This window comes from Monopterus albus, unplaced genomic scaffold (assembly GCF_001952655.1).
Source record: "Monopterus albus unplaced genomic scaffold, M_albus_1.0 scaffold65.1, whole genome shotgun sequence".
NCBI lineage: Eukaryota > Metazoa > Chordata > Actinopteri > Synbranchiformes > Synbranchidae > Monopterus > Monopterus albus.
This window is the reverse complement of record NW_018127945.1, coordinates 556784-575560: the sequence shown is the minus strand read 5'-3', so window position 1 is coordinate 575560 and position 18777 is coordinate 556784. Positions and strand designations below refer to the sequence as shown.

General features: G+C 40.7%; 1 protein-coding gene across 1 annotated transcript in view; it reads right to left on the bottom strand.

Moving 5' to 3' along the window:
- The window catches only part of tead1a (TEA domain family member 1a), a 70337-nt gene that overhangs the window by 21574 nt on the left and 29986 nt on the right, over positions 1–18777 (bottom strand). Inside the window, exons 2-3 of the mRNA XM_020604386.1 lie at positions 8581–8988; positions 1857–1921 (exon numbers count right to left, since the gene is read on the bottom strand). Coding sequence (XP_020460042.1) covers positions 1857–1921; positions 8581–8785 — 270 coding nt within the window. The 5' untranslated portion in view covers positions 8786–8988. The remainder of the gene's footprint in view (positions 1–1856; positions 1922–8580; positions 8989–18777) is intronic.

The following is an 18777-nucleotide window of genomic DNA, read 5'->3' as shown; positions in this document are numbered from 1 at the left end:
GAGGGAAGGGGAGGGGAGGGGAGAGGAGAGGTGAGGAGAGGAGAGGAGAGGAGGGGAGGGGAGAGGAGGGGAGAGGAGAGGGCAACAGGAAGGGGGGTTGGAGGGTAGAAAACAGGAGGAAGGACCAAACAGTGAGTTTCCATGGTTATGAAAGGACTGTTGCCACAGTGGAAGGGCACACACACACACACACACACACACACACACACACAATACTCCCCTGACAACAGTGAATAGACCCATCTATGCATCTTCTACAAGAGGGAAAAGACACCTGAGAACAGGAACTGAGATACTAAGATTACACTGCTTACTGTACAGATGGTGCCACTTTATGTGCTATAAAAAATATTTAAATGTATGTATTATAATATTAATAAATCAATATTTAAATGTATTGAGAACAGGAACTGAGATACTAAGATTACACTGCTTACTGTACAGATGGTGCCACTTTATGTGCTATAAAAAATATTTAAATGTATGTATTATATTATTAATACATCAATATTTAAATGTATTTCACAGCGTAAGCTGTACTTTTTTTTTACTTTTAAAAAGAACAAAAGCCTTCTCATATTTTCAAACTACATCTGCTATGTGTCAGTGAACCATGACACCAGACTATAGTCTACAACCCTAGGAATGAATTTCTGAACTAGCAGCTGGGGTAAGGTTCCATTAGCAGACCCAGCACTGAGCAGTCTGAAAGGAGTCTGTCACCGATGCCATTGTCACTCGGTGACAGTGTGTCTATTTGGACAGCAATGTAATATGTAGTTTTCTCTGCTCATATGGTCGCTAATGTGTTAAGAGTAGTGTAGCTGCTAACAGTAGCCCGTTAGCAGAGGGAATACATTGTTATCTTTGACACTTTCTAGTAGCACCAAAAGTCTGATGTGGTTGTTTTCTACTGCAGAAGTAAGGAAGGAGGGCTCCCTGTGGAGATCAGAGATCTGATCCAGAAGCAGGAAAACCTTACTCACTATCACAATTACATGTGTACGAATGCAGATAAGTACAAATTAAATATCCAGGCTTGGAATAAAACCTTAGGTGACAGTATGTCATGTGGTCCATATGTGGTCAAATTCTGTTGCTATTTATTTTGTAGTATTTCTGCTGTTAACCACCTTTAATGAACACCACTTCCTGTGAGCCCAGGAACCTTGTGGTCACCAGTTGGACATGGCTGTAACAGCAGTACAGAAAGAGCTGAAGTAAACTGCAGATATCAAAGCTAAAAACATGAAAAGATGACATTAGAAGAGAGCAGCTGACTCTGTGATTTTTGACACAAAATGTGGCAATCAGGCACCAAAGAGCTTAAAGTACCTTGTGCGGTGTCTTTGCCTCATGTCTACACCTCCCATATGTCTGACACGCTTCCCTTGAAAAGCTCACAGACACTGGATGAGAGGAAGCTGTTTTCTATCACACTGTACTTAAATGTAAACGTAAATATTGGCCCTAAAGGTGCAACACAACTCACCCAAATAAATCTTTAGCCACCCAATTTTTAAAAAGTGAGCCCCATTGACGGTGACCCCTAATGGCAACAAGTGACAACTGCTGAAATTTTCAAAAACAAATAGGGGACCCTGTCAAATAATATCAGTTGACCAACTTTCTTGAATTGAATACATTGAACTGTCTTTGGCAAGTCAATGCGTTTCCCAGTACAGAAAACATGAACATAAATGTGCAGATCTACATTTCAAATGAATACATGTGTTGTCTTTGACCAGTACAGCTCAGAATTTCATCCATTCTCTTCATCACTGCAGTTAGCAGCATTTCCCTCATCGTGACTGTTTGGTGTGACACACTGTATGATTGCACACTCCCATTATTACCTGTTTCCTTGTCCGCGTCTTGCCTGTTCGGAGCTTGATGTATCTAGCGATTAGCTCATTTCGACCTGAAGGGTAAAAACATGAAACATACTGTTAAAACATTATGCATGCTGTTTTCTCTCCAACACACACACACACACACAATTCTATTTGTATTATCTTTCTTTCTCACACACAATCACAAGCAGAAATCATATGACCCTGACAAACTATTTAGTACCTGGTTTAGTGCTGTTGATCCAGCGACCCTGTGACTTGCAGTTACACATAGTAGTACTGTAATCACCGATATCCCTGTTGAGCCCTCCACACCAACACGACTAACGCACATGAAATCACACACGCTACGGCCCTGAATACACATGACCCAACAATACAGGCATTCATGCAGATCGGCCGTCTCCTGATTAAAGGAACCAGCAGGCCAGCTGCACCCGTGCTTATGTGTGCACGTACATGCACCCACAGAGAGACGTGCATGCTTACAATCCTGAATAATTCAACCTATTCAATGGGGAGCACAGCAGACTCAGCATGACCTGGCTAGTATAGATTAGTGAGGGAGAGGGAGACAGAGAGAGAAAAGAATCAGAAAATCTGACAGAGAAGTGTGTGTGTGTGTGTGTGTGTGTGTGTGTGTGTGTGTGTGTGTGTGTGACCATATAATACACAGATTAGTTAACAGATTAACAGTGCTTCATTGCAGAGGCCTCCTAAGTTTAACCATGTCATGGCTAGAGCCTTAAAAATTCAAAGATGGCAGTTGATTCGATTATAGTTTGCCAAACTGTGTAACTCAATTCTTATTTTATTTGCTAACAAGCACATGTGTGGCTCTGTGGCTGAGTTTGGTTTGTCTCCTGGCCTATTTTCTGTTCCAACCAAGTGGAAAACCAAAGTCAGGCCAGCTGGCCAACTGATGGTCAAGATCAGCACAAATCCAAACCTCTACACACTACCCAAATGGCTCACAACAATAGCCCTAACTAACTAGCAGATGGTGTGTGCATGTGTGTGTGTGTGTGTGTGTGTGTATTCTGACCAGTCCCACTCTCACTGAGATAGAGAGCTTAGACTGATAAAATCTACAGCTCCCCATGCAGGTGTTTTCCTTCTAGCAGTTAAAAACTGTGACTGAAAACAGCACCCACGCCAATACACACACATACATGTACACACATGCATGAGTGCCAACACACACACACACAGACAGAGTGGGTCCTGGCTGACATCTGACTCCAGAGGGGCCAGCTGGTCTTTCTAGGAGGCTTAACGGTGAATTATCATCCCTCACTAACCCTGCGGCACACATCCCTCACTCTTGCCCGCCCTCTTTCTCAAAAACTCAGCACACAAACTCGCACACGCACACACATCCCTCCCTCCTTTTCGCTCCCTGTCTTTGCCCGTCCATCCATCCTCTGTTCTGGCTGTTTCCTTTTCCCCCTCCTCTGTCCCTCTTGTAGTGAATGGGCTTCCCTTCTGCCTGCCCTTGCTTCTTCTTCTTCTTCTTTTCTCTCTCTCTCTCTACTTGCCCAGTGAAAGACTTGAAGGCCAAAGTCAGATGGTCATTAACTGTGACGAACAAAAGTACCCTACCCCCCGCTCTTTAAGCTGATATTTAAGGAGACAATGCACAATTTACAAATTAGTTTAATGATTTTGGATCATTCAGTAAAGATTTGAGAAGAGCCAGGGTCGTGAAGATATCATCAAATTACAAATCAGAAAGTGAGTCACCTATACAATTTTGTGTTATGTAAATAATGTGTCTTTTAAACTGAGAGCTGCCGGAAGAAAAATTCATTGTGCTATGCATAATGGCAATAAAGATTTTTGACTTGACTTGACTCTTTATGAGGTCCAAATGAAATGACAAGATATGGAAATTCTCAGATTCTGATAAAGTGATGGAAATGCAGGACTCTTTACAAAGCACCACACTAGAACCAAAACATCAAATCATTTTCAGTTGATCTGCAACTACCTGGAGAGTTTTTGTTTGATTTCCTGCCGTCTAAAAGAACTGCAGTAGCTCGGTGTCTCTCGCCATGTTCAGTTAGTGAAGTGATTAAGAGCTTGAGCTGCTTTATAGAGTAGCTGGAAAACCCTTTCAGAGTAAGGTCAAAGCCTCACTGACCACACTCGCTAACAAGGCTGCAGTGGGCTGTGTGTAATGTTGTGAACCCTGGACACAGGGGCCGAACTCTGGCCCACAGCCTGGCCTCAGTAATGCAGGCCACACATCTGTGTCTGTTAGAACATCTGCAGGAGAATTGAAGTGTTTTTATAGGCAAAGCTTTGAGAACTCAGTTCATTTGTTCAGTGCTCTTTTCTTTGTCTTTTCAGGTACGCTTGCTCCTACCCACACAATTAGTCAATCATTTATTAGAAATAAGCTGCCAACTGTGTAATGGCATCATGTTTACCCCCCTGTAAATTGTCTATATAGTACATCTGTTCTTATTATCACCACCCTTATGAAGACCCTGTGAATGTGTGACTAAATAAAGGCTTTGGACTTAGCTTTTCTCCTCACTTTACCTGGTAGCTTTTCTTTTCTGTGACTATTACTTTGTCCTCTTTACTGGTTTTGGTTCAGTCTCACTCATCTCATCAACCATAACTGCTTTATAAAGTGATAATGTCAAAGTTGTGTTTGCTGTACCACTCCTAAACGGTTAAATAAATAAATAAATACCAACCGTGCAGGGTTAACAAAATATGCTAGGCTGCTTGATGCCACTGCTTGAATAGGTTATACTCTAATCAGAAAAAAACTAAGCAGGATGTTTGATTTTAGCTTTAGACACTTTATTGTTACTTGATTTTAGTAAGCATTCAAAAAGTACTGAGGCTTAATTAAAATAAAAATGTGGACGGTGCATTGCCACCATAGTGATGTGAAGTGAAAACTGTGTTGAGTACTCCACCAATTTCACATTGCACTCCTGTGACACTGTCAAACCTACAGTCATCACTTCACGTGCCTTTAAGTAACTGGGTTATCTAGAGGCTACATGGGAACACGCACACATGCACTGTAGTAACCTGATTACTGAAAATCCATGAATACAGCAACTCAGTAACCAGTTTCTCCACAGCATCCGACTCCTTTTGGAAGCACGGCTCACTGATCTTAAATGTACAGTGATAGAAAACCAAACTCATTTTGACATCTACAGGCCACTTTGCTGCAGTTTTTGTCAGACATTAGAAGAACCTATTTTAATTACAAGGACGCTCTTTTCTCAATCAGCCGCTCTTATGTTAGTAAACAGTTGATTAGAAACTCGAGTATACGTGTTTATATGGCAGAGAAATCAGAGTTCTCATAGAGAAATCAGGTTTGTCTCATCCCCTACCTCAATTACCTCAACCGGAAGCAGGTTTCTCGTTTATATGACACTTAACAAATGAGCTTAGGACAAAGATGACTGTCCCCTGGTAGCATGTGTGTAAACGCAGTGAAAGTTGCAGCCAAACCAGAGAAATAGTCTTTTTCATCCACAGTCTTCTTCCTTGTGAAAACCTACACATTACTCACCATGCAGCTCATCACATTTGGTCAGAGACTCAGGTGCTAGTAACAGCTAATGTGTCCTCAAGCCTAATGTGGTCTGAAGCTGAGATGAGAAGTGGGCCACAGAGGTCTGCTGCTCATCCCTGTATTGTTTCATTTTCAAACAAAGTCTTCAGCACTAGCAGACATGGAACCTGAGGCCATTTATCAGACTTCATGCAGCTCCCTCTGGAGCCACATTAGGATTTACTGTATACAAGTTTTCACATACTCAGTAGTGCTCCCCAAGACTTGTCAGTAGACTTTGATGTATAAACCTGGTGGAGTTCCACATTACTCCACATCCCAACCTAAGAGAATGTCTTTCTTCTTTCTGCATCAGTTCCATCAACCTTCGTCTTTAGTCTAGTAGTATTCTGAGCTGTAACTGAGCTGCTTTTGTAATGCAGACTGGAAGCCAAAAGGACTGTCAGCTCTGATGAAGGATGTGGTGCCACACCTCCAGTTAGCTGCAAATACATTTTCATTGAAACCAAAATACTTCAATAAAACACAGACTGAAGATTTTTGAGAAGATTTGCAGTCTCAAAATTTGCTCCAGCCTACACATACTCCATTGCCATTCACAGTTTAAGAGACAGAGAAAGCTCTGTACCAATTCAATGACTTTCATATTTGGTCCAGTAGAGCCATATGAAGTGTCTGTAGGGGACAAAGCCACTGGTCATTACCGTGTACTTCTGCTGTACCTTTGTTAAAGATAATAGTGCTATTATTCACCTTTTCATTCTCTTTCCATTTTATACACATCCATTTATGATTTTTCTACACTTCTAAGTTCATCCTGGCACTTTTGCACATTTTCCTTCTTCTTTTCTATTTCAGTCCAATTCCCTGTAGTCAGTGGGGGGTATTTTTAGACCTAAATCAGATATTACCTCTTATTTTACAGGGCTACTCACCTGCCACTCATTTTACCTCAATGTAATGCTCAAGGAAACCACAAAGCCACCATTAAAGACACTTTGGCTGAATTTAAAGTAACCCTGAGATATAGTGCATACAGTATGTTGCTTTTCTGTAAGTAAAAAAACATCACTGTGCTTTTTTCTAAAAAAAAAAAAAAAAAAAGTCAAATGAAATTGCCTGCATGAATAAAAATGTGAACCTGTACTTGTGTGTGCATCATGAGCCAAAAAGAAGAACAAACTAGATACTGTTTCATAATTCTAGTGGGCGCAGATGTTCTAGAAACGATTAAAAGCCCCTGGTCTTTGCAGAAAACACTGCTCATCCCCTCTCACCATTTTGGCTTCCCTGAAAACAGATACCGTCTAACCCAATTAGGTCACCGTGATATACACGTCAACAACCTGGACACAGTCAACAAGGTAAACAAACATACCACCAAGGCAGAGAACAGGATGAGACTGATTGATTGGCCACTGATCAATAACACAAAGCAGATGGAACAGGAGTTTTAGTATCAGTCTAACTTCTGCTTGCATGTCAGTATTTCAGGTGGTGTGGTGTGTCCTACCATAAATATGTTAATGTATGTGGGTGACGGTTTGTGGACACCTGTAGTCATAAAATAAAATACTGTTGTAAACTGTTGGTATAGGGAAGTTTTTCCTGGTTTGGACCTTTTTGTTCCATTTAAGAACAAAGTTAATGCTACAGTGGACACTGCTATTACAGACAGTTTGGTTCAACTTTTCAACAATTTTTGGAAGAACCTTCCTTTCCAGTTTCCAAATGCCTCCATGCACACCAGGCCTCCTGAATTCAGTGTCCAACTTTACTAATGTTACTGAGTAAGGCTGGATAAAAATATTGGTTCTGTATTTAATTGTGATTTTTGTTTGAACAATCCAATTATTGATTCTTAAAAATCCCAAGATCAATATTTGTGTTTGCTCACTGTCTCTCTTTCAGTGATGCAGGTTTTTTAAATTGCTGCTCAGCTGTTTTGTACAGGTACCTATCTCATGGTGTAGTTTTTGCATTTGCAAAAGAAAATAAATCCTTGGTCCACAACACTGGAAACAAGAAATGTATTCACAACTTAGTCTATAATGTAAACATGTATAATGTATAACATCCAGGAAACATCACTGTTGTTCACTTGTTGAATGAAGGAAAAATGGAAGTTCCCAAGATTCCCAAGATGCAACACTGGCATTCATTTATGTAAATCGAATAAAAATAGAATCTAAATCAAACTGAATAGAGGGATCAGTATCAACAACCAATCCTGCTACTGAAATTGAATGAGAGATGTTCAGCAATCACATACGGTTGAAATTTTGGATGTCCATATACTGTACTTTTGGCCCTGTAGTGTTTATTTAAATCTATTAAGACAACAGGCAAGAGTTCGTGTCCACAGGAGAAAAAAAATCACATATGTGGGATTTAACGTATTACTCAGAAGCCAAGACCTCAAGTAGTATAATAAAGAAATCACTAGAGTGCACTCTGCATAGAGAGAGAGAGAGAGAGAGAGAGAGGGAAAAAGAATAAAGACGACAGGGTGAAAGAGAAAGGGAGGGAGGCGCAGCTGGTGGCAGCCAGAGGACCATCTGTTCGTCACTCTATTAGTTCACACACACACACACAGTCCCCTTTCAGAGCCACACTTATACACTCACACACACACACACACACACACACACACACACATACACTTGATGCACCTATGGTGCGCCTATATTTCCTCTCTTTTACAGTCTCTTTCTTTCCTATATCTCTGACAGTGCCCAGTGAGACACCCTTCATACACAGCCATCTACTCAGTAATTCTCACAGTCTGACACTCCACAGTGAACATTTCAACAGCTCAGCCAATCACTGGATGTGTTTACGACATTATTTACACTCTTTAAATATGGTTAATCACTACATAAATACACAGACAAGCGTCTGGAATCTTCCTCCTTCTGTATGGAATACAAGTAAACACTCCCCCACATACATCACATCAAACTTTAAGCTGCTCCAATGTGAAAATTGGATGCTTTCTTCGTTTTATTGCATTTAAACTGATTATGTTTGGTTAAAGAGGTGGTTGAGCAAAACCACTAATCTGAACATGCCATTATGGTCACTGTCCACTGTTTCCTGGCAATTTAGAAAGTGAAGCTTCATCTCTTCAGAATGCAGTTTACACCCAGCTTCTCTCCACTTCCCATCACTCACCGTACATCTTTCCTTCATCTGACAGTATGATCTTCCTCCTTCCACAGGGCGGGTAAATAGCCAGGGCCTCCTGGAAGCTCTGCTCGATGTCAGGGCTCCAGACCCCCTCAGGGTCCCCATCCATGGTCTTGTCCCCTCCTGAGTCACTCAGTCTGTCCATATCCTCCCCTGGACTCTCACTGCCACTCCAGCTACTGCGCTCCATGCTGGCAGTTAAACCTTAACTAGCCGATGTGTACTCAAGGAGAGTTCTTAGCGGGGCCAGCCAGCTTCGGGCAACTAGAATGCTAATGGTAGCTGCTGCTTCAAGAGTCCCCGGTGCTAACTAGTGAAATTATTAAAAGTGGCTGGTAGTATCTAGACAACTCAACAAGCTGGTCCGATATCCAATGCCACACAGCAGGAACCCTAAAATGAAAAACAAAGAGACAGGTTGTACTGGTTGCTAAAGTTCAGACTGTTTAAAGCTCAATTCTTCCTATATGTGCAAACATTTGTGGCTAACCAAGCCATGATTGGTTAGCCAACACAACATGAACAGAACATTTTTACTTCCAGGAAACACAAGTCAAAGTAAAGGACTTGCACAAAATGAAATCACTTTTTTTATTTCAAAAGGGAGTCAATAACAGTCTGCAACAGCATTGGGAACAGCTGTTTGAATACTGTTGCATGTTGTCGAGTCATAGAAGCACAGTCAACAAGTTAATTTTCTCCTACAACAGTATGAAAACTTGAGGAACAATTCTGTTGTTAGTGAGTTCAGTTTTCTCTGCATGGTGTACTGCTCACTGCCATTTGGATTTTGGATTTAAGTTCTGATGTTCAATGCACAATGCGATCACCACAACCCAGATTTTCATTTCAGAAAGCAGCACAAATATAATGAAAACAGGACACTCTCGTCTCTCTGCAGCCCATCTTGTGATTTATGCTGATAATAAACTTGTTTTTACCAAGAGATATTTTGTGGTGAAGCTTTAAGTTCTGATCAGCATGTTGTAGGCCTGGATCCCAGCTGCTAGAGGGAAATTATAACTTCTTTTCATGTAGGAAATTGTCTATTTTATTAAACCATTGTAGTAGCCCAACATCAAATCCTCATGCACAGGAGTGGAACAAGTGAATCAGAGACAGACAGACAGCCTAAACACAGCCACTAGCAGATTTAAAAAGGAAAAAAAGGAAAGTAAAGGGCTTGCCAGCTGCCTACAATTCCTCTAAAATCCCACATGGTAAACAGCAGGGTTGGCAGAGTACACACCACAGTCACAAACCAGCATATGCACACACAGACAACATACATACACACACAATTACAGTGCCAGCTCCTGGGCAAGCACATGTCATTTTGTCTGGTCTTCTACTGTTCACACTTCCCATGCACTGTCCCCTGCTACAGCCTGCACAAGCCTGTGGTGTGAAGTGTATGTTAGTGTGAGTATACTGGGCGTGCGTGTCTGCCTGGCTAATTTTAACACAATTTCACTTGACAGACACATGAAACTGAAGCATGTAAAGCAGCAGGATGCATTTTAACCCCATCCACACACTTGAGTTCAGCTCATGGATTTTTTAGCACCTGGGGGAAAACACTGCAAGGCTGCAAGAAAACATCCATTGACTTAAACTCATGGGCATGTGTAATGAACAGGATCTGCTTGTTTTACTGGAGTTTGTCCTCTGGTTCTCTCTTTATTCTATTCACCCTCGTTTCCGTTTCCTCTCCAACTGAACACCCTTGCTTTCTTTCCCTCATCCCTCCTGCCCTCCCCAAGTAGTTTTCCATTCACACAAGGATTCATTCATCCAGTGGCCTATATGGTTGAGCACTAGCAGCAAAAATTGTTTTCTCTACACCAAGCATGAGTGTGTTTGTCAATGCAATTTTGTGTGCTAAATTTAAGCACAGTGGAAACTATTCAGATCCCTTCGATTTTTGCAGTTTTCTGTGTTGTAGATTTATTTTAAATAAATTTTGCCGCCTGTCTACACTTAATACCTCATAATGATAATGAAAGCATATTTTTTCAAATGTATAAAAGAAATCAAAAGCTGAAATTCTGTACTTAGCAGAAGCTTGTTTTGGCAGCAATCATGGCTTTGGGTCTTCTTGGGTAAGTCTCTACAAGCTTTGCACACCTGGATTTGGGCAGTTTATCCTAATCTTCCTGTTATCAGGTCTCTCCACAAGGAAAATGAAAGCAAACAGGGTGCACATGACCAGTTTGGTGGGTCAAAACACAGTGTCTGAATACCTTCAGTTTTTTATTTTTAATACATTAGAATGCCTTTATAAAGAACATTTTCACTAGTCCTGATAGGTTGTTGATTGTATAGAAATTCTATCAATTTAAAATTAAATTTACAACCAGTGTGCAAAAAAATAAAAGGCACTAAATACTTTTTGAAGCAACTGTATCATTTGTCAGAGATAGGAGGGGTTGTCATCATCTTAGATCCAAAGAAAGGTTGTAATGGCAGGTAAAAGTGTCTTGAAACATACATAGAAACTTTCCAAAGCACTCCTGCAGTGTATCCCAATTCTCTGCTGTCTGTGCATATACTCAAAATATTGTAAACAATTAAGATTATATGAAACTATAAAGCTGTTACAATCGCACCTCCCTGGGGTGGTGAGGGTGCGAAGGAAAGCAGAGAGAAGGGGCTGGCTGGGTGTAGCGAGGGACTAACAACTGGCAGAAATAAACAGTCCCAGAGGAAACACGAAGTAGAACAAAACAAACATCCGAACTAAAGAGACAAGAGAGAGATTCGGGGATGGCAGGTAATAAATCCAGGTGAAAACATAGACACAAACTCACAAAAGAAAACCGGACAAAGCGTACTAAGAGAACAATGACTGGGAAAAGACGTAGCGTAATAGTTTGCCTGAAAACAGAGAACGAACTGGCAGGGGAGAGGCGTGTGAGCTGGGTATAAATACGGTGGAGAGGGTGATGAGTGGACGCAGCTGGTGTAAATCAGTGACTGTGTGGAATGTCCTAAGGAGTGAGACGGGGCAGAAAGGGAGAGAGGGAGACGAGGGAGGCAGGTGCAGCCGAACAAACCTGATATAAAACTAAATCTGCTACTTTGCTTTAAAGATTAAAGGTGTGTGTGACAGTGTGCCAGTAGTAGAGCTGAAACATACTTTTCAACTGCTTTTTAAATCCTACTGGGGTGAGTCTTTGTGAGATTTAAAGCTACACTTATCAGTATTTTATATAAAAAAATAGATCAAATATCTACATGTAATATGACAGGAGTCACTCATGGTGCACTTGAAAAAAAATTATCACAAGGTGTGGGTTTTCTGGCCTGCCCCTGACATTATTTGCAGCTACTGAAAGCAGTTAGGGATCAAACCCACTGTAAACTACTTGCCAAGCACCAAACTACAAAGTTAGCCAGTAGCCGGTGAATATGGCAGCACATTTAACACCTAAAGAACCAGATATTTCCCTCAAAAATTGGCGCATATTGAAACAAAGCTAAAATGGCTCACATTCCCCTTGCTGCTTGATGTGTTAAGGGGAATTTATGCTTTGCTTCCTCATGTGCACACGAACGTGGCCGCTTTTGTATTCATACTTCAAATTGAGGGCCTGCCTTCTGTCCGTGTACGCCTACGGTTTCCAAGCATTGTGGTTCATGCACAGTCAGGGTATTTGCTGTGCCTTCCGCGTGGACATAAACGTCTGGCCTGACCCTTGTGAACCTGGGAAAATGACGAAAATGACATCACTCGACATGCAGACATGCGGACACTGAAAGCATGAATAGCCTCATAACAGGCAATTTGTTGCTAACATGTCAAGTTCAACAAACTTTTAAGATAATGTCAATGTTGTATTTTCTGCTTCAGCTTCCCCTAAAACAACTAAAAACAAATGACTACAGCTTTAAGAAAGCTTTAAGATGTTCATCAAATTTGGATTCTATGTACCATGTCACTGACAAAGACTTTGTGCACAAGTGTCTTGATCTACTCTGTTCTTGAGACAGTTAGTTTGGGAATCACTGAAAATAACCATTTTCAGTACAAAAGTAGTCCTGCACATTAAAAACATTTCTTTACAATTTCTTCTGAAAAAGACACAATAAATGAAATAGATAAATATCTCCAGTCAGTAGCTTTAAGATTTTTGGTTACAAAAATGTACACAATTTTTACTTTGCATGATCTGAAAAGGTCTGTGTTTTATTGCACAACCATTCACAAAACATTTGACCTCTTTGGCGGCCTACGCTGAAACAGTAAAAATGAACCACCTACGCTTAGATTCAGTGGGCTTTAGATTCCCACTGCTGCATTTTGTCTCTATTGTATCTACAACACTCAAAACTGCTTTTTTGTCACAATGCAACAACCTTCAAATACCAAACTCAGTATGAGCAGCTGCTAGTATTGTACTAAACTGCTCTACATGTGGGTGCTGTGAAACTTCAACACTGCATTTAAAGGTCATAGCGCACACACACACACACACACAACTGTATGTCATTTATAAAAGAAAGTGAAACTAGACTTTAAAGATCACTGCAATGTTAAATTCCTCAACATTATATGATAGGAAGCATGGCCCTGGTTTCTGATAATAGTTTACATGAACTGTATTTCAGTGCAGAATGTAAAAATGCACATAGCTCATTCTGTACAGGAAAAATGTGTAAATATAACAGTAAATCCTGTTGTGAAAGCCAGTCAACACATTCAAACAAACAGGACCCAGACACACCAGCTGTTTGTAAGGTCAGACTCTGTAAATGCAAAAATTCAAAGCCTAGTTATTAAAAATCTAAACAGTAAAGCTGGGAGCCAGAAAAAAAGAGCTTAAAAAATGTTTGAAAGCTAAAGGGGAACTGTAAAGTTGGGTGGTAGCTTTGTCACTACAAACAACATGCTTCATCATACACAGTCATTTTGATCCATTAATATGAAAACATTGATTACAAGTTAAAACTACTGAAAACCAGCTAGTAGTTACTAATAACATAGGATACAGATATTAATTAGAAATGTGAGAGGAGAAGAAGAGAGTTTTCAGGGTTAACAGAAGAGCTACAGTGAAGCTCTGGAGACGTGAGCATGAGAGGGGCCCAGTAGCAGATGGACACTGGAGAGACACATTAGTCACACAACATTCTGAGTATTGGGCGACTCCTCTGTGCCCTGGGTACCCCTCCTCTGTGTGTCTCCCTGTCAGCAGGCAGGCCCAAGCCACTCCAGCCAGGACAGCAGGCTTCATGGTGTCAGTGCCAGCCCTCAGGAGAATACACACAGGGCATACAGCCACAATCCTGCAGCTGTCTTGGACGCTGATGCTCTCCCTCTGTGTAGCTCCTCTTCCTCTTTCACTTCTTGTCTTACAGCATTTACTGGCTTCCACCGCATGTCAACTACATGTATGGGTTTGTGTGCATGCAATGTGCATTGCTCTAAGCCTCTATATTCTCATATTGCAGGCCAGAGAGGTTGCAATGAAATGTAATGCAACTGAAATGTGAGTGTCCACATTACCAGAGGGGCCTCGGTGTGTGTGTTTGTGTCTGCAGGTCCTGCTGGTACACATGTTGACTGTGTTATCACAGGCTAGTCAGTTCTTTTCACTCATTCTTCTATTGGATCGCTCAACAGCATCTGTTTTAACTGCTTCCAACACACAGGTTTGAACAAGAGGATTTTCTCATAATCCTCAAAGCAAACATTGTTCCACTTTACAATGTTTTTCCATGTATTAATGGTGCCTTGCAGCCCAAATGGAATCACTGTGCATCTGACACAATATTTAGTTTTTTGTCTATCTTAATGTACTTTTTGCATCAAATGTCACAAACCGTTCTATATTTGAACAGATTCAGCTATGCTTCATTTACCATCCCATTTCAACAGCCTCTGTAGCAAACATATCACTTGCAAGGTGCAATCATTCAAGTACTTAAACCATCATTTAAGTATATGATTTCAGCCAGACCGGATATAGTGTGTGCTCCAAGTGGTTACCGGTCACTATGGAAATAAATCTAACATGCATAAAGTACATTTGTCATTTTTCATTTGCTACACTAATTTGTGTGGGAGATGCTTCACATTGGCTAAGCTAATGTATCAGCCCATATTAGCTTATTGTATCTGTTGGATGATGCCAAACTAGCTTCGAGGTAATATTAAAACAGTGTCCACATTGCATCTGTAAGAAGATGGTTGTTTTTAGTATTGGTTGGGCTGTACTGTGGCGCTTTCCTGTAACTCCACATTTAATAGCAGTGTTTTTCTTCTTCTTCCCTGCCATCACTTGCTCATGGCTACATTTTTGTGTGTTACTGCCAATAACAGTGGAGCAGTGTGACACTAATGGCAGGAATGGTTATTGCATCGCCACATGCTTGTGTGAAGCAATTTGAATCTGTGTGTGCATGCATGCCACAAACAAAAAGGGTACCTATATGTACATGTATGTATGTATGTATGGACAGATAGATAATCAAACTGCACCACAGTGCTACCAATGGTCAAAAACCCCACAAGGTACCTTTAAAAATTGTCACCAAGATGGACTAAGAAATAAAATAAACTAGCATTATTTAACAAATTGTTTACACACATTCCTTTTTGAAAGCATTTGAAGAAATTAAATTTAGGAGCGGAGTCAAAAGGACACAGCATGATCCAGAACTGTAGATTTCTGAAGGGATGATGCTATTTTGTACGCCAAGCTGGAGGTTAGCATCTCCCTGGTTCCCTCAACAAAAAGCCAATGGGACTTTTCCATATGCTTTTGGATTATTGTAAAAAACAAGCTCTGTGACAAACAACAGTTTATGACACTTACACATTTTGTTTTTCAAGATAATCATTACAAGTGCTGTGGTAGACTGGCAACTTGTGCAGGGTGAATGGATATTCACAAGTGAACACCACTTTTATGATTTCTGAAGCCCAAATATCACCAGAAGTAAAAAGCTATTGTTGGGCTATAGATAATTTACACCATGGTTCCATGACTTCAACGTCAGCACCATGGCTTCCAAATTACAGTATCATTTGATTTATAGCGCTCATGTAGCTAGTGATTATGGCTGTCATTTTGTTAGAATAGTCTACAAGTTCGTGAGTTTAAAAATAACGACACTGTAAAGGCAAGCTAGTGAGTAGGCGAGTCTCCATGTTCGGTGGGATAATGATTAATGTCCCAGATGGCCTCTGTAGTTTCACTGTTAGCAACAGCCTTATTTTAAAACTGGTAAGAGCATTAAAAACTTAACTTCCAAGTTTTAGGGCTCACTACTACGGCATTCTATTCAGTATCCAGTTAAAACAGATTGCAGTTGACATGCATGTGCAATGTGCTCACATTTTGCATTCTCACATATGATACTATTTGTAATTACTACTAATTACTGCTAGACACATTAAATACAATACTCTCAGCTTAGCAGCCAACCATACAGCTAAAGAGGACCGTGGCCGTCATTTTATGTCCCTATGCATACTGGCATTACGCAACTTGTTTGGCATCAGCAAATCCACTGGATCCAACAGTGTTTGGGAGATTCACTGTGCTGTACACACATTAGAGTAAGGTCATCCTGCAGTGTGATCAGGTATGTTGAACCACACACAAGGTGATATGAGCAAGTGTCCAAGTGTGGCCTGAGTAATGCATCCTATAAGTACATTCAGGGTGGTGTATACTTATGATCTACTCACACAACACACTATTCGATAAGAAGTGTATGCAAAGCCAGATGTAAACTGATGTCAACAATCAGAAAATGTTATGCCCTCTCAAAAAGCTGCACAACTTCATTACAATTTCCACCAGTCCCACTCCAAAACTGTTTGCTTCAACTGATTTTGACAAAAATGCTGTAAACTCCATAGTGCCTCAACTGTCCAGGAAGCACAACAATGGACGGTGGTTTTTAGCTCCAAGGTTTCCAGGAACACATGCACCAGCTTCATACCACTTTAATTTATTACAGAACTTATAATGAAAAAGAAATCTGATTTTGCTCACTAGTTTCCAGTTTTTGAACACAGTCTCTGCAATCTAGTATGGATATGATCACTTGACTGCACAAGAATTTTCAGTGCAGACTGATCCCTTGTGCCTCCATTTCTAAAACCGACTTTAATCAGTCCTGTACTCCATTATTGGAGATTTTTGTCTTGGCACTGATGCGCATCTCTGCATTCCCTCTTTATAGTTCAGCTAGTCACGATTTCAATTAATCCATTACTGATTAGTTAATTTTGCACGGGGGTGGGGGTGGGGGGTCACTGTTATGAAAGTCTCGAGTTGGTTTGATTTGTTCTGACCCGTTTTCATGGTTAAAAGACAAAGACAGATATTCACTGGGGCGAATGAAAAAGCCGCATCACTGAAATGAAATCTGAAAAGCTTCTTTTATACTTTGTGCTAATACACACTTGAGAAAGACTCAGACAGTGAGAGAAAGTTGCTTTATGAGTGGTGAAGAGGCTGTGATTCATAGTGTGCACGCCGCATTATTTTACCATCTCTTCTCACAGGAGCATTACCATTTATGCACACACAGAGTAATTGGTTACAGATAAAGTGAAGTGCTTATTTCCTCCTGGAAATGTGATGGTAAAAGGTTTAGCTAGCAGCTCTTTGCTGTTCTCCATTCCACCCTGTTATTCTGCTTTTTCCACCAATTTTTTGCTGAGTCAGACTGAGCCATTATTGGGGGGTGGGTCCAAACGTAGATTGTGTCTCTCTCTCTCTCTCACACACACACACACACACATACACAGAGGACACAATATCCTCCACCACTGAAAGAGAGGCCTGGGGAGGTTAGAGCAATACCAACACCATTTAATAAGTGTGAACTTGGGAGCACTGTGCCAAGACAGAGGCTACATGTGCATTGTGTGTGTGTATGCATGTACTCTACACTTAGTAAACGAATACTGCATGGCTGCATGAATGTGAAAAGTGTACACTGAACCACGTCTACCCCTACAATTACATTTTATACAGTTAACATAAGATCTGCTCTCATCTCAACCCCTCAACACACACACACATGCAAAATGAATTAGCCCTTGAACTGTGTTTTCCATCTGTGGTGCATTAAAACTTGGGTACTGCTTTATTTAGACAGATGCAGGTTACGAGGCAGAAAGGGTGGTGGCTGTGCATCCCATAAATATGCTGGTGTGTAGTTGGTAACTTAATGTTATAACTGGCTTTCCTGCATTGTCTAATAATTTCCTATTTTTATTTCTTATTTTCCTAGCGATTTTGGTTATGGTAACATTTTGCTGACAACATAACACTGCGACACCCTACAAGAAAGACTGACAGGGCAAGAAACACAAGCAAACATTCTTAAGTGAAATGCTGTAACTAATCCCTAACAGCATTAGAAACATCCCTATTTCAAAGTACATACTTATTTGAAGCATATTTTGAGAATGCAGTGTGTTTAAAGTGCAAAAGAAACAAAATAAAATATACTCAAAAAAGTTACTAAGCATCACTGTAAAAAGTAGAGTAAAAATAAGAGTATTTGCTTTTGAGTGTGATGTGAAAGAAAAAGAAGGTAGTGAAACAGAGGAGGCTAGCCCCGTGGTACAGCTCGCAGCTCCGCTCCCTAAAGCAGGCATCACGAAAAATGGAAAGGAGGTGGCGCTCCACTAAGTCAGAAGAGTTTTTCATAGCCTGGAAAGATAGTTTAATAACATATAAGAAAGCCCTTCATAGTGCCAGAACCGCATTTTATTCATCACGGATTGAGGAAAATAAGAACAACCCCAGGTTTCTTTTCAGCACTGTAGCCAGGCTGACAAAGAGCCACAGTGCTGTTGAGCTTAACATTCCCTTAGATCTCAGCAGCAATGACTTCATGAGCTTCTTTACAAATAAAATCACAACTATTAGAGAAAAAAATTGGTCAGACCACTCCCACAGCTCTAGCAGATGTGCCATCTACTACAATGGCTCTAGAAACATCTGTAAGACCTCATTTATACTTAGACTGCTTCTCTCCAATAGATCTCTCTGAGTTGACCTCAACAATTGCTTCATCTAAATCATCAACATGTCTCCTGGACCCCATCCCGAAAAGGCTGCTCAAAGACGTCTTTGCCCTAATCAACACATCCATACTAGATCTGATTAACCTCTCTCTATTAACAAGTTATGTTCCACAGGCTTTTAA